The sequence below is a fragment of the Juglans regia genome, chromosome 15 (assembly GCF_001411555.2).
Source record: "Juglans regia cultivar Chandler chromosome 15, Walnut 2.0, whole genome shotgun sequence".
Classification (NCBI taxonomy): domain Eukaryota; kingdom Viridiplantae; phylum Streptophyta; class Magnoliopsida; order Fagales; family Juglandaceae; genus Juglans; species Juglans regia.
Window position 1 is genome coordinate 18,447,990 of NC_049915.1, and position 23,290 is coordinate 18,471,279.

The 23,290-nt window shown below is 35.4% G+C and overlaps 3 protein-coding genes and 1 pseudogene across 4 annotated transcripts; 2 read left to right on the forward strand and 2 right to left on the reverse strand.

The window, feature by feature from the left end:
• The first annotated feature begins 3,395 nt into the window (after nt 1–3,395).
• Nucleotides 3,396–13,292, forward strand: LOC108993195 (auxin response factor 19-like). 2 transcript variants are annotated; one of them, XM_018968016.2, is made up of 15 exons: nt 3,396–3,906; nt 4,271–4,386; nt 5,373–5,471; nt 5,559–5,615; nt 5,816–5,971; nt 6,049–6,133; nt 6,406–6,496; nt 8,140–8,304; nt 8,470–8,592; nt 9,005–9,080; nt 9,176–9,314; nt 9,856–11,681; nt 11,782–11,972; nt 12,547–12,683; nt 12,790–13,292. In XM_018968016.2, exons 1-14 carry the CDS (start codon nt 3,846–3,848, stop codon nt 12,680–12,682), a joined length of 3,321 nt encoding a protein of 1,106 aa, XP_018823561.1. In that variant the 5' UTR covers nt 3,396–3,845; the 3' UTR covers nt 12,683; nt 12,790–13,292. The 2 variants fall into 2 exon arrangements, with proteins under 2 accessions (XP_018823561.1, XP_018823560.1); XM_018968015.2 differs by having other exon boundaries at nt 12,547–13,292.
• A 645-nt stretch (nt 13,293–13,937) lies between these two features.
• Nucleotides 13,938–15,979, reverse strand: LOC108993196 (cytochrome P450 CYP73A100-like). The gene is made up of 2 exons (XM_018968018.2): nt 15,048–15,979; nt 13,938–14,950 (listed from the first exon to the last, which is right to left on the reverse strand). Exons 1-2 carry the CDS (start codon nt 15,914–15,916, stop codon nt 14,215–14,217), a joined length of 1,605 nt encoding a protein of 534 aa, XP_018823563.1. The 5' UTR covers nt 15,917–15,979; the 3' UTR covers nt 13,938–14,214.
• A 3,717-nt stretch (nt 15,980–19,696) lies between these two features.
• On the reverse strand, nt 19,697–20,517 carry LOC108993034 (50S ribosomal protein L16, chloroplastic-like). Its single transcript, XM_018967796.2, has 2 exons — nt 20,072–20,517; nt 19,697–19,953 (listed from the first exon to the last, which is right to left on the reverse strand). Exons 1-2 carry the CDS (start codon nt 20,481–20,483, stop codon nt 19,928–19,930), a joined length of 438 nt encoding a protein of 145 aa, XP_018823341.1. The 5' UTR covers nt 20,484–20,517; the 3' UTR covers nt 19,697–19,927.
• A 909-nt stretch (nt 20,518–21,426) lies between these two features.
• Nucleotides 21,427–23,157, forward strand: LOC108993114 (annotated as a pseudogene).
• Nucleotides 23,158–23,290: the final 133 nt, after the last annotated feature.

Below are 23,290 nucleotides of genomic sequence, written 5' to 3' on the forward strand. Positions count from 1 at the left end.
TGTGCCTTGCACAGTCTGATCGATACATTGCACAAGAATTTAGCTATTGCTCGGGAACACTGAGCAAGGCCAGTCCCACTGACACATTGTTCGAAAATTTCAAGCATTATAAGAAAATTAACCTTACTCAGGATCACCAAGCAAGTCCAGTTTGACTGACACATTACTTGGTAATTCTGAGTATCGGATGAAAAAAATCTTGTTCAAGATTAGGAGTGTAAACTCAAACCGGACCGGTTTTACCTGTTTTGAACCGGTCCGGTCCGGAACCGGTTTTTAAAACGTAAAAACCGGCCGGTTCCGGTCCGGTTTCGGTTCCGGGATTTTTTGGACTTGACCGAACCGGACCGGACCGGTTGATTAAAAAAATAAAAAATAATATTTTTATATATAGGTTTTATACAAAATATTTTATATATATTAAATATTAATATATATATAAGTTTTATATATAATGTATAATTATAAATTTTTATGTGAAATTTTATATATAACATATATATTCATATATGAAATAATTTCTTATTATAATTTATAAATTATATAAAATGTTAATACTAAATCACTAAAAGTTTATAACTAATACTAATATATAACTTATAACTATACCAATAGTTTAATATTAATACTATTATATAGTCTAATATATTAATAAAAGTATAAAACAGTTTTTTTTTAAATCATTTTTTTTTATAAACAAATTTTTAATGACAAATTGTGAAATTTACATTTTAAAAAAATGAAAAAACCGGACCGGACCGGACCGGAAACCGGTAAAACCGGAAGTACCGGTTTAGGAGGGTAACCAGTGCGTAATCGGTTTTGAAAAATACAAAACCGGTACATACCGGTTCGGTCCTAGATTTTATCCAAAACCGGACCGGACCTGACCGGTTACACCCTTATTCAAGATAATTAAACAAGACTATTCCAATCAACACATTGCTTGGTAAATTTGAGCATCGTAAGAAAATAACCCTTACTCGAGATCAATTCATTCAAATGGACACATTGCTTGGTAATACTGAGAAGCGAAAGAATTTAACCTTTGCTAGGGATTATCGAGCAAGGCAAGTCCGACTGACACATTATTTGAAAATTCTAAGCATCAGAAGAAAATCACCAAGCAAATACGAATAGACTGCTAAAAAATTTCAAGCATTACAAAAAAATAACCCTTGATCGGGATCACTAAGCAAGATTAGCCCGATTGACAAATTGCTCGATTATGCCATCTTCAATCGGGCATACGTGTCTTGCAAGTAAAATCTTTACTAGTATATATAAAATATCTCAAAAGTCTCAATTCATGTTTAGACACTAGTAAAATTCTTCGAATTCTAAATATTCTCAAAACTTTTTATAATTTTCCCAATCATCATTTAAATACAAAATATTTTTTAATTTTTAATTTTTAATATTTTCATCTAATCATTACCTAATTATTATTTAAATACAAAAATAAATATAATTATTTATAAACTTCAAAACAAAAGATAAAAACCAATATAACTTTTACAAATTTCAAAACAAAAAACAAAAATCAATTAACCTTTTACAAACTTTAAAACAAAAATACTATTAAAGAATTATATTCAAACTTTTTAAGTTTATAATATTTTTATTTAACTTTTTTTCTCTCATTTTTTAAAATATAATAAAATATATTCACTCAAATCATTTAACAACTATTCACAAATTTTTAAAATACTCCAAGTGTCTAAACATGACAACCTTAGACACATCATTTATTGTGAGATCAATAAATGATGTATACCAATAATATATTTGTACACATCAATAATATATTTGGTGTACCAACAAATCAGCTTATAAATAATTTTTCTCTCTTAAATAGTCATTGTTGACATCATCTTTGTATAATTTTAAAGCATATAAGTTTAATCATTTTTTTTCAAAAAGATATAAAATCTATAATAAACTCTATTTTTTTCAAAAAGAAAAAAAAAGAAGAAGAAAAAAAGCCAAACTTACCATCTCTGTAACTTTATTCATCATTACTTAAAACTAAATATAAGATCTTCTACTGACTTATTTACTTATAATTATTTGGTCCAGATGGAGGTAGTTGATTTGTTTTGAAGATTAAAATCTAAAATTTTGAAAATTTTATAAATCTTTCATTCCATCATTTTAATTTTTTTAAATTTTCACATAAAATAAAATAAAAAATTCAAATTTTTTAAATCTCAAAACAAAAATAATATTAAAAATATATTATAATAATTTTTTATTTAATTTTTTAATTTTAATTTAAACTCATCTCATTTCATCTCTGAAAACAAACGACGCCAAATGAGTTGGTGTAGTATGTAATATTCAGGTCAAACTCCATTATTTTCTTAACCCAAACTTTTATTTTAAGAAAATTTCTCTCAATATTTATTAAATTCAAGATTTAATCACATGTCATTCTAAAACTTTGTAATTGTAATTACTGTTTGAGTAATTTATATAAATTGTAATCCAATCAAATTAATATTAATATTTAACTAATATGTATATGTGTGTGTATATATACATGTAAATGGATATTGACTATGCAAGTAAAATCTGTTTGAATCATTCTAATTTTCTTTTTCAAAAAATTAAGATGGAACAATCCAATAATAATTTAATGTTTTAAGGAAAATTCATCTTTTTTTGGTATAAATTTAAAAATCAGTTAAAAAACTTTAATTGTTTTGATTCTCATTGTAGTGCAATATTTTCCTAGTAGAAAAACAGTTCAAAAACAATTAGAACTAAACGAAGATTAATAAAATGCAGTGGAACTTCTTGAAGATAGCTGTGAATACAAATTTTTGATAAGTACTGCTTGAATAGTGAAATGAAATGAAATGATTTTAGATAAAAATTGAAAGTTAAATATTATTGTTTTAATTAAATTATTTATTATATTTTATATAATAATTTAAAAACATTATACTAATAAGATGACATGTGATAAAATAAAATAAAACTGTTTCTATATTCGAATGCAAGACTCAACTAATTTATTAATTTAAAGAAAATACATAAATGTTTTGGTGTCCCGAATGAGATTTTTTTTTATTTAGTGATTAAAAAGGTATTTTTTTAATAGTGTTATAAATTTTTTATTTTTTTAAATATTTATAATGATTAAAAAAATATATAAAAAAATAAAATATACTATTCGATAAACCCTCGGATTATTTTAATATTTTTTCGATGACTGTAGCAAGTTTAAGAAAATAATGCTTAGCACTTTATTTGATAATTATTATTTAAGAAAATAGAAGAAATTTGAAAGAAAAAAATTATTACATAGATCCTCGGCGGAGTGGAGAGAGGGTACACAAGTGTTTAGTATTCTGTAGTTGTCATGTCCTTCATCAGATGAAAGAGAGAGACACAGAAAGGTTTTTTTTTTTTAGAGAGAGAGCATTGGGAAGAGGTGAGGAAGAGAGAGATGAAAATGTCTGGGTGCTGTAGGGGAAGATAGGGGCAAAGCTTCGACACTTGGTCTGGTGTCTCTGGAGTCTGGACACTCAGCAAACAAAACCCAACTCTTTTTTTTTCCCCTTCCTCATTGCTTACCTTTTCGGCCGGCTAGCCAACCTTCTCAACTTTCCGGTGGCGTCGTCGGAATTTTTTCCTTCCCCTTTTTCCCTCAAAAAGTCACCTTCTGGTCTTTCACTGAGCTGATCTGAGCTTCTTAGCTGAGAAAGTCAAAATTATACTCTGCTTCTGAGCTTTGTTTTGGACTTTTTATGTTGATCGGAGCTTAACCGATAAGGTGAGCTACCAAGAGTTTGACTTCACCACGGAGTTTGACTTCTGTGAACTCGCCGGAGAAGACAATGAAGACGCCGGCGAATGCCGGAGCTGGCTTTGCCACGTCAGCGTCCAATCTTTGCGAAGGTAGAAGTTATCCGTCTCGGTTTATGTTGACATGTTCTCTCATCTCTGTTTGTCTCTGTCCGATAGTGAGAGGGGATCGGACGAATCGGTGGATCATAAAATATGGATTTATTGACTTTTGTCTTTATGCTCTTCTTCGGTTGTATTTGTGCTGGTTTTTTACGGATTTCCTATTTTCGATAGTCCCCGAGAAAATTAAGCTTGAGAAGATTCCGAATCTCTTTTACTGCTTCTGCTCTGTTTTGCAAGAATCCAAATTTTCCTACCCTGTTTTCTGAGGAAACAAACGGGTTATTATTAGTATAGAAGAACAATGATATGATGGAGTTTTCTCTGACGAATGGGAGGGTGAAACGTGGTGCAGGAGTAGAGAAGAAGAGCATAAACCATGAACTATGGCAAGCCTGCGCCGGGCCGCTGGTGAACCTGCCGCCGGCTGGGACACACGTGGTCTACTTCCCACAAGGCCACAGTGAACAGGTGTGTGCTCTGCTATTGTGTGCCGTGTTGGTGCCTCTGCTTAATGTTCACTCTCACTCCTTTTTCTTGTCCATCTGTATTAGGCTCTATTCTCCAATTTTTTCCTTGTTTGTTTTGGGTTTATTCTCGTCTTCCCTTTATACCCAAAATCGTAATTGTTCCTTTTCTTGTTTTCTTCTCTTTTTCCCTTTTTAGGGGGTATGCGTACCATACTACCATATTTTTAGGAATCTTTTGGCCTTTACTTTTCTAGAAGTTACCCTTTCTTATGTCTGCTGTTCTTCGTGTCTACATAAAGAAGTGGTTTGGTGAAAAATCTATGAAGAAACTTTATGCGAAAGGGAAAAAAGAACAAAGTCTTTTGGGATTTCTCTGAAGGGTTTTGGTAGGTAAATATCCTTTTACATTTAGGGTGAGATGATAACGTTTTGTTTCGTAATTATGCAAGGCTTTGATTTTAAAATTTAAGCACCAAGATTATGTTGCTTGTGGTGTAGGGATGAGCATTGTGTTTACTGTCATTTTAGAGTAATGCTAAATACAGTCGTGGAGTGCTCAAGCGCCGTGCTGTCAATTTGAAAAAGAGTGAGATCCACTATTAAAAAATTAATTAATTTTTTCATGTGAGTCCCGTATTTATTCATTTTTTTTAAAGTGATTGTAAGGATTTTGCACACTCACGATTGCAATTATCATTTCTCGTGTGAACCGTATAAGGTTCAATAAACTTGAAGGTTTGCACTTCAGGTTTACCTAATCTTATTTCATAAGTAAAAAAGGTTGAATTGCAGAAAAAAGATAAGTAAAAGAGGTTAACTAAATCTGAAGTATAAGTATTTCTTGGGCCTGAAAATTATTGTTGTAACTCCAAGTATGCAGTTTCTTATATAATTGTACCTTGAAAAGATTCTGTATTTTATTGAAGGTCTCTTCTCCTTTTGAAATGAGTTTGTGTCCTGACTTCAGGGTTACAATCCTGGTTTCAGGTTGCAGCTTCTATGAAGAAGGATGTGGATGCACAAATCCCGAACTACCCAAATCTTCCTTCAAAGCTACTATGCCTCCTTCATAATGTCACCCTGCATGTATGGCTGACGTTAACTAGCTTTTAACTTCCAAACAGATTGATTTCATTACTAAGTTTGTCAATTCTTTCATGGTTGAATTATTAGGCGGATCCTGAAACAGATGAAGTATATGCTCAGATGACACTCCAACCAGTTCCTTCTGTAAGGACTTCACACCAAAATGAGTAGCATCTTTATCCATTAATAAAATTCTGTAGATGCGATTAAGTCAATGGTAGCTTTTGTTTTGTGGTTTGTTTTCTAAGTTACAAAATAAAAGAAGACACTCCCCAATCTCTAGGACCTTCTGAAAGTGAACTTAGCATGTTCCAAATTAGAAACTCAATCTAAATCTTCTGCAGTTTGACCAAGATGCGTTATTGAGATCGGATCTTACACTAAAGACAAATAAACCCCAACCAGATTTTTTCTGTAAAACATTGACAGCAAGTGATACAAGCACCCATGGAGGTTTCTCTGTGCCACGCCGTGCAGCAGAGAAAATTTTCCCTCTACTTGTAAGCAGTTTCCCTTTATTCTGAAGGTTTTTGCTGTATTCATTTCAAATTTTCATCTCGTACTTGCTTCTGTATAGGATTTCTCCATGCAACCACCTGCTCAAGAACTTGTGGCCAGGGATTTGCATGATAATTTATGGACTTTCCGCCATATCTACCGTGGTATGCTCCCATCTGAAAGTTAAACCCAAACTTTGGATTTGGATGCCTAAAACTCCCAAATTCAAATTTTCACATGATTCTTGAAGTAACTTCCATGCTAATCCAAATAAAGCAAATTAAAATTTGAAGTTCACAAATTCAAACTTTGGGAAGTTCCACTCAAAAATTCCTCACATTAATGCAGCAGCACATTATATTTATATATAATTATCACATTTTCTACCATTCCTTTCTAAACATCTGCACCCAATTCTTGCTTTGCTTTGTCCCAGGAAAACCAAAACGCCACTTGCTTACGACTGGGTGGAGCCTATTCATTAGTGGAAAGAGGCTTTTGGCTGGCGACTCAGTTTTATTCATCAGGTAATGTCACAGATTGAGACTATTTGAACTTTTTCATTGTATTGACTATTATCATAATGAGTTTGTTATAACTATATTGGCAGACTCCTTGATACTTCATATATCTGCATGCTGTTTCGATTCATAAATTTTTTTTGGGAAACATATTGTTTCCTCCCTAAGCCATAAACTTTCAATTATTTCAATCTGTCTGGCTATGGAAGATTTAGAAGCATCTCAAGTTTTACCTCTATTGTCCTTGTTGTCACTATGATAACAATAACAGCTGATTTTAGAAACTTTTTTGTACATATCCTTATAATTTACATGAGTTAAGACGTATCTTCTAGCAAATACAGGGTTTAGGGATCCTTAATATTTTATACTTGGCTCTACTTTTCCTATATATTAATTCATTTGTATCTATTTTTTTTTTATTTGGGTTAAATATAAAATTAGTTTTTGTGATTTGCTTTAAAGTCAAATTGATCATTGCAGTTTTTAATCGAACTTTTTACTCTGTGATTTGTGGAATGATCAAATTAGTTCCTTGGTCAAACCTCCATTTGTCAACCGTAAAACAGGCCAGATTAGCACATGACAATTCAAACACACATCACCTGATAGACCATGTGCGCCACCTGTCTAATGTATTTTTTTAAAATCTTAAGATAAGATAAAAAAAATAAAGATAAAAACATAAAATTAAAAAAAAAACAAAAAGCAAAAAAAAAAAAAAAAACATAAAATTAGAAAAAGCAGAGAAACTGGATATGCAAATTTTCTCCAAAAACTGAAACTGAGAAAAGTCCACTGGAGAACTCACTTCTTTTGGTCGCTACTAATGACTGATAATCTCTTGCTATTTCTAAAAGCTTATATTTGTTCTTCATTTCTCATCCTGAGTGTTATCTTTTATAGTTTCTAGAAAAGCATCCCTCTTTCAAGTATGACCGAAACCTCCTTCCCGTCGAAACATCCTGGCTTACTGAGCCACCCTCCCTTCCCAATCTCTAATTTCAAACCCTGTGGTCAGTGCCTTATCCTTGTTCTCCACAAGTCAATATTTTGTTCTGCTGTTTGATACCCTGGTCATGACAACACAAAGAACCCAAATACTCCAATAGAAACCTTTGACAACGGGTTCAACCGCTCCCCCCCAACCAACCAAAAAAAAAAAGAAAAATTCCCACAAGATTTTTTCAATCAAGGCATGTGGCATCTTGCATTTTCCCACAAGATTTGCCTAAATCATGCCACACCCATCTTGCACTTTCCGAAACATTGCTTCTAAAAGGTTAAGAAATTTGCCCTGAATCTCTCATTCTTTTTAATTTTTTTAGGGTTTTTGTGGTTTTGAAGTTATATTTTTCTTGTATTAAGGTTTAATTTTTTATTTTTACATGTAAGCATTAGAGGAGACAGATACATATAATGTATTTCTTATATGCAATTTCTTTTTTTATAGTGACCATAAGGGAGGGTTAGATTAACATTTAGACATTTTTAAAATCTTTTAGACTAAATTGAAAAAACCTGATAGTTTGTATTAGTTTGAAATTTGACACAAATGTGCAGGGTCCAATATCTTATTTTGATCAAAAATTTTCAGAGCAAACAAATACCCTTCAGTTAAATATATAATATTTAATGCTTATTAGCAGGGACGAAAAGCAGCAGCTTCTTTTGGGCATTAGGCGGGCTAACAAGCAACCCACCAATCTTTCATCATCGGTATTGTCAAGTGATAGTATGCATATAGGGATTCTAGCAGCTGCTGCCCATGCGGCTGCAAATAATAGCCCCTTCACTGTGTTTTATAATCCCAGGTCAAGATCTTTCATTTTCCATATTCTAATATTCTCCTTGATAAGTGTTTCTTACATTTTCTTGATTATATTTTGAGTGCATCAACTTGGCTGTATGTCAAATGAATTAATTTCTCCATCCTTATGAATCAAACAAAACTGAAGTATTCTTTCTACCATATGCAGGGCAAGTCCATCAGAGTTTGTTGTCCCTTTAGCCAAGTACTACAAGGCTGTATATAGCAACCAAATATCACTTGGCATGCGCTTTCGGATGATGTTTGAAACAGAAGAATCAGGAACAAGAAGGTAGTTGTTTTTCAATCTTTATTCGTGCTCTTAATGTTCACCATAGAATGGCATGAGCACTTGGGAAAATTGTCCCCATAGTTCTGACTGTGGAATGCCATTGGGACCTAGATGTATGAAGACAAGATCACCTTCTGTTTATTTTGAATTACAAAAGATATAAGTTTAGCACTTGGATCTTTAGGTTCCATTTATCATATTTAGCTCTAGCCATGATTCTTGAATAGTTGATGTAGTTTCTTGAGAAATTACCTAAAAAAAAAAAAAAAAAAATTCTTGAGAAATTAGAAGCCGATGGCATCTTGGGATTACATGAATGTTGTTTTAGAATATTTAATGCTTATAAAAAAAAAAAAAAAATAATGAATTTGAAAGATTTCGTTCTGAGGAAAAAAGTACATTTCTTCTGCAGGTATATGGGTACAATCATGGGTATTGCTGATCTTGACCCTCTTAGATGGAAGAACTCACAGTGGCGTAATTTGCAGGTGGAAATTCTGGAGATGTCTTTGCTGTTTTAATTGTCATAATTTCACTATCAATAATTTGGATTACCGTGTACTCACACCCAATTCCTTAACAGGTTGGTTGGGATGAGTCAACTGCTGGGGAAAGGCATAACCGGGTCTCAATCTGGGAAATTGAACCTGTAACTGCTCCATTTTTTATCTGTCCCCCTCCATACTTCAGATCAAAGCGTCCAAGGCAACCAGGAATGGCAGGTACAAAATTTGCTGCGGTGGCCTTAATCCCGGCAGAATTTTTGTTGTTTAAATTTTATTATCTATGATTTTGCCATCTCATTTTGTTCATAAATAGGTTCCATGGGTGAGTCTTAAGTTCTCTGCTGTGGCCCGTGGGGTGTTTCCCCATCATAAAAAAAAAAAAGAATTTTGTTCATAAATTCAGGAAATGGTTCTTGCTTGAGTTGCACCTAGGTTGTTTGTTGCTCAGGTTACTCCTCAGAATTTGCTAAGATGCAATTAATTGCATCTAGTAATTGAAAGCACCAGCTGATTCAATAATATATAAAAAAAAAGATGAACACCTACTTATCAAAAAAAAAAAAAGAAAAGAAGATTAATACCTTGAATGATCTCGGTTTGGGGATTCATGGGATTCTCTTTCTTGGTCTCCTTATTCTTTTTCTAACTTTGTTTTATATCTTCTTTTAATTAATCAAGCTAAATAAAAAGAGAAGTAAAAGATACCTGCATCTCAATTTAGCGAGAAGACACTTGACTTACCTTGGAATTATTGCAGATGATGAATCTGAATTAGACAACTTATTAAGGCGGACAATGCCTTGGCTTGGTGATGATATCTGCATGAAGGATTCCCAGGCTCTCTCAGGACTAAGTTTAGTCCAGTGGATGAACATGCAACAAAACCCTTCCCTTGCTAACTCGATCCAGCCAAATTATGTTCATTCCATGTCTACTCCTATTCTGCAAAGCTTTACAGGAGCAGATCTTTCCCATCAGTTAGGCTTGTCAGGATCACAAATAAATCTGCCAAACAACTTGCAGTTCAAATCTCAGAGGCTACCTCAGCAAACACAACAGCTTGATCAACTCCCAAAGCTACCTTCCACATTGAACCCATTAGGATCCATTATTCAACCACAGCAGCAGTTGGGTGATATTACTCACCAAATGAGGTCAAATGTCATTAGTCAAACTCTTCCATCAAGCCAAGTTCAGGCCCAGATTCTGCAGCCTCAGTCCAATGCTCAAACTAGCAATAACCTTCAGCAGCAGCCATCTATTCAAAACCATCAGTCTTGTAGAAATGTTTCCCAGAACCAGCAGCAGCAGCAGCACCAACAACAAAGTATGGGTCATAACCAAAAGCAAAACCTTATTCAACCTCAGCTGCCTGATCATGTAAACCAACAGTTACAAATATCTGATAATCAGATTCAGATTCAACTTTTACAGAGGCTTCAACAGCAGCAACAATCTATTCTAGCACAGCAGTCAACTCTGCAACAGCCAGCTCAATTAATGCAACTTCAAGATCCACAGAGGCAGCTGTTTGATTTGTCCCAAAGCTTCTCTAGGTCTAAGACACCCAACCAAATGCTGGAGCTCCCTCAAGCACCCACAAATTCGCTCCCTCAGTCTAACACTATTCCACATCAGACAACAAAGAATAACAGCAACACAAATATTCGGTTCTCTCTTCCACCCCAGCAGCCAAAACTTCAACAACAGCAATCTGGTGTTCTGCCTGAATTATCTGCGTATGGGGGACTCCCCCCATCATCAAGTCAGTTATCTGCAGCTGCTAGCAGTACAGTAACTGGAGTTTCTGGAGCAGGGCAGACTGTATTAATTGATGATGTTCCATCTTGTTCTACTTCACCTTCCACGAACAAATGCTCAAATGTGGTTCAACCAGTGATGAATGGCAGGTTCCAGCAAAGCACAGAAATGGGGGAGAACGTGGCTGCTGCCACAGTCATTATTCCAAGTGCACTGGAAACCATGTCATCTGATGCTAACTTGGTTAAAGGTTTTCAGCAGAAACCCATAGTTAAGCCTTCATTGCACATCTCTAAGAGTCACAGTCATGGATCTTTTGCTCCACAAACATTCCTAAATGGTTCTGTTGCCCAGACAGATTACTTGGATACATCATCTTCGACAACTTCAGTTTGCCTTTCTCAAAATGATGTCCATTTACTGCAGAATAATTCGGTGTCTTTCAATCCACAGTCATTTTTGCTCAGAGACACCAGCCAGGATGGGGAAGTTCAGGCAGATCTCAGGAGTAATGTTTCTTATGGGACCAACATTGATGGCCAAATAGGGATGCCTTTGAATCCTGATCCTTTCTTATCAAAGGGCATGGATGGGTTAGGGAAGGATTTCCACAACAATCGCTCCTTGGCAGGCATGCTTACAAACTGTGAAAACTCAAAAGATGATCAGCAGGAACTTTCATCCTCCATGGTTTCCCAGTCTTTTGGAGTTCCACATATGACATTTAACTCAATTGATTCAACAATAAATGATTGCAGCCTCTTGAACAGAGGTCCTTGGGCTCCACCACCACAGTTCCAGCGAATGCGGACTTATACCAAGGTTTTTTGCTTTAAAAAGACCTTCCAGCAACTGGCATTAGTTCTATCCGTCATTTTTCATACGTCTCTAGGATTTTGAATTGGTTAATGCTATTTTGAAGGTGTACAAACGTGGAGCTGTCGGGAGATCAATTGATATCACCAGTTATTCAGGTTATGGTGAGCTTAAACAAGGTCTGGCTCGAATGTTTGGCATAGAGGGGCAGTTGGAGGATAGGCAGAGAATTGGCTGGAAATTTGTCTATGTAGATCATGAGAATGATGTTCTCTTGTTGGGAGATGACCCTTGGGAGTATGTCCTTCATTCCTTTTCTGCTTTTAGGATTACATTTTTCATGTGCATGTATGTGTGCGGGCGTGCACAGACACACAAGTTTTCCTGTTACAAAGAAGGCGGTGAGGTCTTCAGTTCAAAATTGGTTTTATCATGTCTTTTGGGCGAGATGTCTGGTGGATATCTTACATTTTAGTTTTAGATTATAAGCCAATCAGCTTCTTGCCTCAATGTATTTTGTGTTGCTTTTTACATGCTTATTCACGATGACCATAGATCCTTCCTTAATAAATCACAGAAGTTATACTGGTTTTTTCCTAGCTTTTTCTCTAGTGTTGTTTCCCTAGTTTCTGATTGATTTACTTCTGGTTCGGACAACTCTCCTTTCCTCTGAGGCTGAAAACAACTTTTTGTGAATTGTTTGTTTCTGCTGCCTGTGGAAATGATCTTGGCATATATTTGCTACTAATTTGGTGGTCTAGTTTTAAATAATTGGAAAAGTGTTCGGGGTCATTGATCCAAGGAAACTGTAGGCCCAAATTTCAGTTAGTTTGTCTTACTTTTTTTTTTTTGACGTTTTGGTGTATTTCAGGGAGTTTGTTAATTGTGTCCACTGCATCAAGATCCTGTCCCCTCAAGAAGTCCAGCAAATGAGCTTGGATGTAGATATCGGAAGTGGTGTCCTTCTGAATCAAGCCTGCAGCAGCTCTGATGGCGGAGTTGCTTAATGTATTCCTCCCAAATGCTAACCATTCATCTTCCGGGTCAGGAACTTATACTCCACAGTTTCCCATATGGAATGTTAAATAATATATGCCACAACTGTGTTTTCTAGGTATATGCCCATTGAGAAATGATCCTTGAGTAGTTAAGAGTGGCATTTTCCTTGAATTATGGCCGTTGCTTGAAGTGGTCTCGGAGGTGAGAAATAGACGGAAAATGTGTCAAAGAAGAAGAGAGAAGCTTCTCACCATACTTGAATGGATGGCTATTATTGGTACGAGTTAGATCCCACGAAGTTTTATTTGCAGGCTAGTGAACAACCCAATTTGGAATGTGCCCAAGCTCTTCAATATGATGATGCTGTAATGGGATCAATACTCAACTGTTTTGCCTTCCAACTTAAAATGTTTGAAGTTCTCCCACGTCTCGGTGCCCTATAGAAAGCTAAAAGGATGAAATTGCAGGGCCTAGTTTCAAATGTATAGATTGGTAGATTTCTTTGTAGACCTAACATTTCTTAAAATGGTGGCCTACAATGTGCACAAAAAAGTCTTTCATGAAATCTTGTAAAGTAATTATTTTTATTGTTCTTCTTGTAGATTTACATTTTTCTTTCGTCTTTTTGTTGCATTTTATTGACATCTGTAACAGATCTAGAATTTTCTAGTTTTAGCAATGGAAGAATCTCCAACACTGGAAAGGAAAAGAACTTAAAATTGAAAAATATAAGGTCACTGAAACCCATAAATCATGGATTTGTCCCAAAACGGCAACGAGAACCTGAGGATTCAGAGGTCACTGAAGCCCAAAATCAGCAATTTGTCATGAATCGACAAAAAAGAACCGGAAGAATCAGAGGTCACTAGAACCCCCAAGCAAGCATCTGTCCAAACTCTAAGCAATTTGATGCGCACATGCGTGCATGAGGTTGCAGTTCCAAAGGGGTACACTTCAATCAAGGATAAATCTATTAATGGAACCCTCTCAACCCTTTCACGCTCACCCGTTTCAGTAGCTATCCGTGGCATCAGCATGCTTAGAACGGAACGAATGAGTCGGTTCTGGTGTCAGCACACATGACTTCAGCAGGTAAAAATGCAGTTGCTGAGGATGGTGTTTGGGTAAAAATCCATTGCTGCTTTATTTCAATTCTCAAAGTTACTTCGCATTTCAAAGAAACATAGGTCTTTCATGTCAGACTTCATTAATGGTGTTTGGGTATATGGGTAGCATCTTTTCGTAGCCTCGCGTTAAGTTCTTGAAAATGAGTAAGAAGACTATTTGGTCTTTTATTTCATCAAATCAATGGTGTGTGCTTATTTCTCACAAATGGAGATGAATACACTCAAGAGTACAATGTATGTGTGTGTGTGTGATTAACCCTTATCCTATTCTTGTCTAGAGAATTGCCTTTGTTTGAACTGACCGAGAACTGAAATTAAACAATAATAATAGAATGTAAACAATCAAAACACCAGTGGAAATAGAACTACCCCCCATTTGATTCTTCATTCTCATCAACGACTGTTCGACCAAATCATGCCGTTGTAGGATGGAAGATGACAGTGGAATAGTTTGCAATGTGCAAGCTGAATTGCCCTCCTTTTTCACTTGTATCAATCTTTTCCATTCCGAGCGGAGCCCTCATCTCAAAATTACATGCTAATTTGGCAATGATAAGGCCTAGGATTGGTAGTGCTAGTATGATCCCCGGGCAACTCCTCCTTCCCATGCCAAATGGTAAGTATCGAAAATCGACTTTTCCACCGGCCACGGCATCTGTGGCACATTCTTCTTCCAAGAATCTCTCCGGCCGGAATTCTTCGGGGTTTTTCCACCATGCAGGGTTGTTTGCTAGCCACCAGGCATTGACCACTACCTTAGACTCTTTAGGAATGGTATAACCTCCTAGCTTTGCTTCTTCAAGATTCATATGGGGTACCAACAAAGGAATTGGGGTGTGCAACCTTAGTGTCTCTTTTACCGTGGCTTGAAGATAAGGTAGCTCATGCAGGTTAGATTCTGTGACTGCACGACCCTTAAGGACGGCTGAGATTTCATCACGGATCTTGCGTTGGACAGTCGGATTGTTTACCAACTCAGCTATGGCCCACTCCATAGACCACAATGTTGTCTCTATTGCTGCAACATTGATGTTCTCCACTATGTACAGAACATTTTCTTCACTAATTTCTCCTTTCATCTGAGCATCTATTATGTGATCAATGGCACAACTTATTTTATGCTTCTCTCCATTGGCAGCCATAATTTTCCTATCAACACACAAAAGCAATGAAAATTTTTAATATTGAAAATCAACAGCTTTTAGAATAAAACTTGAAATGAGGGAACAAAATGATATGATTTTACCTTCTTTTCTCGACAAAATAGTTGTTAAAAAATGCCAGCCTTCTACTCTGCAAGTCTTTGCACTTGTTCAAGTACCCCCTTAAAAATGGTCTAAGCAAAGGAATGAAATCTCCATAATTATACTCAAAACTCTGAGCCAACCGACTCCTTTCAGAGTTGAATCGTGTTGCCTCAATGAACAAAGGGTCCTCTTGTGACTCAAACTTTGCATCAAACATCATCCGGTACATGACATTATACAACATCAACTGCAAGCGTTTTCTGATAACTATTCCCTTTGTTCTAACTCCTTCATCTTTCTTTAAGTCATCCACCACTAGGTCCATCTCTTCCTCCCACATATCACTATACTGGTGCACAACTTTGTTGGTGAAAAATGGAAGTGTCATGATGCGGCGCATCTTGCGCCAATGATCGCCATATATTGTGAACACCATATCTTGTCCGTTGCCGGTGAAGATGTCGAAGACAACATTGCGTGGTCGGGACCCGAATTCGACGCCCTGTGTGTGGAGGACTTGGTTGGAAAGCTCAGGATTGGACACCACGACTAAATTCTTGGCACCTAGTTTGAGTAGGAATATGTGGCCATAGGTTTGAGCCATGGTAGCCAGGAGACGGTGGTTGAGGTCATTGCCAACTTGGAGCCAGTTTCCGAAGATAGGGATAGAGAGAGGGCCTGGAGGAAGGGTGGTGGAGGCGTTGGAGATTGAGTTGTAGTAGAGAATGATTGGAACTAAAGGGAGGATGACTAACAGAAATGGAGACAAAGATATAGAGAGGTGGGAAAATGTAAACTTGGTTATTGAAATAAGTGTTACTGTGATAAGGGTCATGTAAAAGAAGGATTTTGCAAGGAGATGAGCCATACTCTCTTTGTGTGTGTGTGTGTGTGAGAGAGAGAGAGAGAGAGAGAGAGAGAGAGTTTTTGATGTGGGAGTTGGAAGGAGAGGGAAATGGCTATATATGGATGAGAAGTAAAGGGGGGATACATAGGAGGGTTGGTGACCAATGGTTTTAAGAGAATCCAGCGGCTTTGCTGAAACCAAGGTAGGAGGATGAGTAGCGTGTTTATGACATGAGGTCAAATGTTTCAGTCGGTAGGTGTAATGCTTCCTAGTCATAAGCATCTCTCTCTCTCTCCTTCCAACCACCCCACTCCCTCTCCTACCCACTAGGAATTTCTTTTGATAATTTACTTGAACTGAATTTATTTATCAACAGTAATTAACAGTAAAAAAATTTTTATTTTTAATTTTTTTTCCTAGCATATTTGTTTAGTTTTTCTGTTTTTTTTAATGGTTTGTCCGTGTGAATGTCAATGTGCGACGTAATACTACAATCGTGCGTGGGGAATGAGAGAGAGGGAGAAAGGAAAAGTAAGGAAAAATATTAGTTTTTGAATTTTAAATTTCAACCATTCATATTTAATCTTCAGATTTAATCTAACAGTAGAAGTTTAAATATTGATATAAACTAACACAAAATAGATAATTAAAATATAAATATTCTATCATATACTTAAAATTAACTTCAATTTATATATATCTGCCTATATCTTAAAAGATGCTATCTTATTACTGTTCATCAACAGTAATGAACAGTAAAGAGGCTGTGTGGTTTTTTTTTCGTATATCTCTATATTGTTCATGATTGTTCATCAACAGTAATGAACAATAAAGAGGTTTTTTTTTTCACGTTTGTTTTGTTTTTCTGTTTCTTTTTGGGTTCATATGTGTGAATGCTAATGTGCGACGTAATACCACAATCGTGCGTGAGGAATTAGAGAGAGTTTAGTAAGAAAAAGTAGAAAAAAATATTGATTTATAGGTTTTAAATTATAACTCTTCATCTTTAATTTCAGATTTAATCTAACGATAGAAATTTAAATATTGATTTAAACTAACATAAAATAGATAATTAAAATATTAATTTTTTATTATTAAATAAATGATGAAATTTTATTGTACATTTTTAAGAAAAAAAATTATCTAATTAATTTAAAATTTTAATATAATTTAAATTTTATAATAAATGATGAATATAAATAAATAATAATTTTATTTTTATACATTAAATTATTTTAATATTTAAAATTATATATATATATTTTTTTCAATTTGATAGATGTGACAAACGTGCTTTGCACGTCTATTATCGCTGGTATTTAAGATAAGTGTTATGTTTACGAGACAATTACCAAAAGAAAGCTAGATTTTAGTCTACAATAAAGAGTCAATTTGTAAAGTAGTTATTTATATTTTTGTAAAACAAGTTTTTTTTTTTTTATTTGATAAATGATTGGTCTATTAGGAATATCCTGGGAAAACATGCATATATCTTAAGGTTTAAACCTATTCGATCAACCTGTATTTTAGGTAATTAGAACTTATGATATATATTATATACAATATACAATTCTTTTAATACATCACAGAATTTGTGAATAAAAAATAAAATTATTCTATTATTGTAGAAGCACATCATTCAGATTATTTCAATAGTAAGATTTGATTTGTATGATTTAAATTTTAAAATTTATCTTTTAAATCAAATTATATTTCATAAATAATTTAGTGGATGTGTTGGACTCGAAAATATAACTTTTTTAAAAAATATTAAGAGGAAATAAAATGAAATGAGCTCTATCATAGTTATGGTGTTTCCAAAAAAACTTATTCAGCAGTTAACAATGCTACAGTAGAGAAGTAAAAACTCAGTCGTCTATGAGAAGCAGCAGACCCAGTCAACATGAGGGTTGGTTTTTGTCCTTTCAGAGAATTGGTCAGTGGAAAAACCATGCACAAGAATTCATGAACGTGGGGGCAATGAAATGTTGTCATCCGTTTGAATTTAAATGCCAAGAAATACGTTTGTAATCAGTCTGAACGTGGTTCCACTCAATGTTTTGAATACCATATCAGATGTTGTATCGGTCAATATATTAAAATGAAATATTTCGATATTAATACTACCGTTTCGAGATAATCTATATATAAATAAATTATATATATAAATTATATTTTAAAATAATAGTCTATATATAAATAAATTATATATAAATTATAAATAACTTAGTCTGAATTAAGATAAAAAAATAAGTGTGTAATTTGAAAAAATGAAAAAAAAATAAAATTACAGGCCGAAATATCAGCCGGTATAGACCGGTATTTGAACCAGTACGAAATATATATGATACCTATACCTAGCCGGTACAGTACGGGATTAAAAACAATGGTTCCACTGCAACCAACAATATTTAGCATAAATATTTTTATTTGAAAGCATTTTACACCACACACCATTCACGTGACATAATTTGATTTGAAAGATAAATTTTAAAATTTAAATCTTACAAATTAAATTATGTCACGTGGATAGTATGTAATATAAAGATTTGTTTGGTTCCTCACCGAAAATTACTATTAGTAGTTTCCTACCGTTGAATAAGATAATAATTATGGCACAAAATATAATGTCATCTAAACATCACGAAACTGCTTACCGTTCTTTTACCGATTATTTATATATGCTGCATTAATTGGACACTTTATTACATTGTTTATTACACTTTATAGAGGTTAGTCATCCTGTGTTTGGTGATTGATTTTTGGTTTTGGACGTTCATATGATTGAAATTCGAAAGAGGATGATGAGTGGCTTTGTTGATTGCTTTTAAGTTGAATCTCTCTCTCCTCCCCCTCTCATCAGTTCTCTGTGTGAGTTGATGGAAGTTGGCATGCCTGCATTAGTTGAGTGCATATCACGGTTTGGTTTTCTTCCTCCTTGTAGCTCTTGTGATTTGCGTTTTCTTATTAATGAGTGTTGTGTTTTTCTACTGGGTTTCATGCATTCTCTGTTTCATGACACTGTTTAATTGTGCAATCGATACAAGTTCACAAATCTTCAGAGTATACCCAATCCAATCCAATCCAATCCAATATATGAGAAGAAGTTACAAAAACTGAAGAAAAATAAATTTCACCAGCTCCATTAAACAGAAATTCACGGATTCATCATTTTTTATTTTTGTTCTTTTTATATGCCAAAAAGTCCTTAGAAAGACTTCGGGAACTTCTCCAAGACAGGGCCTTTCGGATATACCCTGTAGAGTAAACCTCAGTCCCGTGCACCGCACTCTCAAAAATTTTCCTACACGAAACTGGCTAAATCGCTAACTTTTCACTAAAGAATGTGACCCCAAATAATTGTTTGCACTCATGATGTGTTGAACCGACCAAGATAAAATGTAAATCAAACTAATTTAAGATTATGTGATATTCATGCATTCAAAGTATACCCAATCCAATATATGAGAAGAAGTTAACAAAAACTGAAGAAAAATAAATTTCATCGGCACCATTAAACATAAATTCACGGATTCATCACTTTTTTTTTTGTTCTTTTTATATGCCAAAAGGCCCTCAGAAAGACTTCGGGAACTTCTCCAAGGCAGGGTCATTTGGACACACTCCTGCAGAATAAATCTCAGTCTCGTGCACCGCACTCTCGAAAATTTTCCTAAATAAAATTGGTTAAATCGCTGACTTTTTACCGAGGAATGTGACTTCAAAAAATTGTTTGCAATTATGATGTGTTGAACCGACCAAGATAAAATGTAAATCAAACTAATTTAAGAATATGTGATATTCATGCTAAAAAAATTTATTCCACCCATGCATTGCATAGCAAGACTACTTCCACAAATAGTAGAATGCTCCATGAAACTAGAGATCGATTCAAATCCATAATATTCAAAAGTATTCTCATCGTGAAGCTTTTGGGCACAAAAACAAAGCTGATTCAGCATACTCACTACCCAGCATTTAGAAGGATGATCTCTGCAATCGCCATTATCCTTCTTGATAAGGGCAAACTCATTAATTTTCTCCCTTTGATGGCGTACCTGCCAACAAATCAAATCATGAAACATGCAGTCTCGATCCCATTTTCACACGCAAAACAAGTGAAATAACGCGACAAGTTTCACAAACATAAATATGGTATTTTGAAGGAAAACTCACTAGAGCCGGTGATGAATTTAGTTCGTACGGGCATTTTCGATGCAGCCACTGAAATTGCCTTTCTGGCTATATTTTCTGCTGCTCCGCCGATTTCATAAACTATTCTCCCCGGTTTGACCACGGCTGCCCAATATTTGGTGGCTCCTTTCCCTCTACCCATGCGCGTTTCCTCGGGTCTTGCTGTTACCGGCTTGTCTGCAAACACTCGAGTCCATATTTGTCCGCTCCGCTGCAAATTTCGGGTAATTGCTCGCCGCCCTGCTTCTATTTGTCTGGATGAGATCAGCGCCGGTTCAAGCGCCTGAAGAGCAAATTTACCGAAGCTGATTCGATTGCCTCTACAAGATACTCCGTGAATCCTTCCTTTGCGCTGTTTCAGCCACCCAAGAACCATTTTGGAAGATCTATCCATATCTTTCGGCTGGCTTAATCGATGACTATGATCAAGCCCGGGATAAGAAAAGCCTATTTGTACTCATTGTATTCAATTTATTTTTATTCAAAATATAATAAATAATTTAATTTTTTTAAATATCAAAATAATAATAATATTAAAAAATAATATTCTAATAATATTTTATTCAATTTTTAACTTTCATCTCAACTCACTATCTAAACGACACCTAAATTTTTAAACATGACTAAGATATACACATATACGTACGTACGTATGTAACGTTATTTAAAAATAATAAATAAATAAATTTGTAGCACTCTATTTTTCACCAGACAAATAGATTTCATTAAAACAAATTAAGGGTAATTATTAATTCTGCCTGTTTTTAACGGAATTATGAGGTAATTGACATTCAAATATAAAATCATTAGTAAGAAGTTATATTATATGCTGAATCAAAGTTCAAACTGATATTTCCTCTCTCTCTATTTATGAATTCTTTGAGAGAATGTAGAGAATGATATGGAAATAATGTTTCCACCTGACAGAGATCAGAACATCTATGCAGACTATATATGCTAGCTGCTTCAATGCGTTCTATTTATTCATGTGTTTATTTATTTGTAAATGACCTATAAACAAGAAGAAGATTTTAGTTTTATTTTATATTTCTTAATTAGATGATGATATATATATATATATATTTATATATTCCAATTTCCCGCGTCAAGAGCACCAGTAGTCTCTCATGATGCCCAATGCTTCAACATGAGAAGCACTCCAATACTTTGAACCTTTCAGAATGCTGACCTACGAGAATGCATGTGGTGCCTTGCACGTTATACCACGTAGTACTTCAACTACAAAATGTTTTGCTTTATATGTATATTTTGATCAGGAGGCTCTAACCAGCCATCATTAGCTAATGTAATAGCAGGAGAAGGTAAAAATGATGAGCATGTCTTCCTTCAGAGGCTATGGAAAGGTTGAGGCAGCAGCCGAGCAGGCAAGGCTTGAAGCTTGCCGGTAGACCCGAAAGAGAGTCACTGTCATAAGCATATCAACCATCATTCTGGTTTGTGTTATAGTTGCTGCTGTGCTTGGGACTTCTCAGAGTTCCGGTGGAAATTCCAAAAGGGTTGGTGCTAATTCTCAGTTTCACTCTACTGTAAAAGCCGTTTGTGACATTACTTTGTACCCAAGTACTTGTTTTGATAGCCTTGCTCCTCTAGCTAAGCCAAAAGACATGCAACTTGAGGAAGCCTTCAAGTTGGCAACCCAAGTGGCCAAGACTGAATTGCAAAGGGCCTCTCAATTCTTCTTGAAGCACAGCAGTTTCAAAGGTATAATTGCAGACATCATGACTGAGGTGGCTTTGGAAGATTGTCGCCAACTTTTGAGCCTGGCATTGGATCATTTGAATAGCACCTTGTCCTCGTCCTCGGGTACTACTTCTTTCTCATTGCTTGAAGCAGCCGATGATCTCAAAACCTGGCTTTGTTCTGCTGGTACTTACCTAGAGACGTGCAAAGACGGGTTTGAGAATGCAAATCCAACATTAAAGACCAACATTGTGAATTGGCTGAAGAATTCTACTGAACTAACAAGCAACAGCCTTGCCATCATATCGTGGATTTCAAAAGTACAGAGCTCTTTGAAACTTAGGCGGCTAATGAGTTTCTCAGAACACCATCAAGTTCCAGAGTGGCTGAGTACTAGAGATAGGCAGCTACTTCAAAGTTCTGATCATTTGAAGAAGAAGGCCCAAATCGTTGTAGCCAAAGATGGCTCTGGCCAGTACAGAAATATAACTGCTGCTCTGAAAGATGTTCCTGAAAAAAGTGGCAAGAGGTTCGTGATCTATGTGAAGAAAGGGATATATTATGAGAATGTAAGGGTCGATAAGGCTAAGTGGAATGTTGTGATGATTGGTGATGGAATGAATGCGACAATTGTATCTGGTCGCCTCAATTTTGTGGATGGGACTCCAACATATTCTACAGCAACATTTGCTGTATTTGGCAAGAGATTCATTGCTAGAGACATGGGGTTCCAAAACACTGCAGATGCAATCAAGCACCAGGCAGTGGCCTTGATGTCAAACTCGGATCAATCCGTCTTCTACAGGTGTTTCATCGATGCATTTCAAGACACGCTCTATGCCCACGCCAACCGGCAGTTCTACCGTGAATGCAACATCACTGGGACAGTTGATTTCATCTTTGGGAACTCGGCAGTGGTGTTGCAGAACTGCAACATACTGCCTAGAGTGCCCTTACCTGGCCAGAAGAACACCATCACAGCACAAGGCAAGTTTGACCCAAATCAGAACTCTGGAATCTCAATCCAAAATTGCACCATTTCGCCATATGGGGACTTGAGTTCAGTCCAAACATACCTTGGACGGCCTTGGAAGAACCACTCAACAACAGTGTATGTAGGTAACCTTATGGGGAGCTTTATCGACCCCAGTGGATGGTTGCCATGGACAGGCACATCAGCTCCAGACACCATATTTTACAGTGAGTTTCAAAATTATGGCCCTGGATCTTTGACAAAAGATAGAGTTAAATGGCAGGGGGTGAAGAACATTACACGCAAACAAGCCAGCAAATTTACAGTAAGTTCACTCATCCATGGGAACCGATGGATATCAGTTGCAGGTGTTCCCTACAAATCCGGCCTCTGACCATGGTGCATTTCATGCAAGTATAGCAGCAATGGTGATACATTTGTTTTCTATTGTAATTGTAATTTTTTTTAGTCATATTTATTGATATGGATTGAATGAATTGCACACAATTCATATAGAGTTTACATGG

Excerpts from the sequence above, each read along its gene's own strand:
- LOC108993195 (XM_018968015.2), top strand. The coding sequence starts at position 3,846 with ATGAAGACGCCGGCGAATGCCGGAGCTGGCTTTGCCACGTCAGCGTCC. Across the intron at positions 3,907-4,270 it reads AGCGTCCAATCTTTGCGAAG|GAGTAGAGAAGAAGAGCATA; the intron begins GTAGAAGTTATC and ends AACGTGGTGCAG. Across the intron at positions 8,305-8,469 it reads ACTGTGTTTTATAATCCCAG|GGCAAGTCCATCAGAGTTTG; the intron begins GTCAAGATCTTT and ends TACCATATGCAG.
- LOC108993034 (XM_018967796.2), bottom strand. The coding sequence starts at position 20,483 with ATGGATAGATCTTCCAAAATGGTTCTTGGGTGGCTGAAACAGCGCAAA. Across the intron at positions 19,954-20,071 it reads TAAATTCATCACCGGCTCTA|GTACGCCATCAAAGGGAGAA; the intron begins GTGAGTTTTCCT and ends ATTTGTTGGCAG.
- LOC108993196 (XM_018968018.2), bottom strand. The coding sequence starts at position 15,916 with ATGGCTCATCTCCTTGCAAAATCCTTCTTTTACATGACCCTTATCACA. Across the intron at positions 14,951-15,047 it reads TATTTTGTCGAGAAAAGAAG|GAAAATTATGGCTGCCAATG; the intron begins GTAAAATCATAT and ends GTGTGTTGATAG.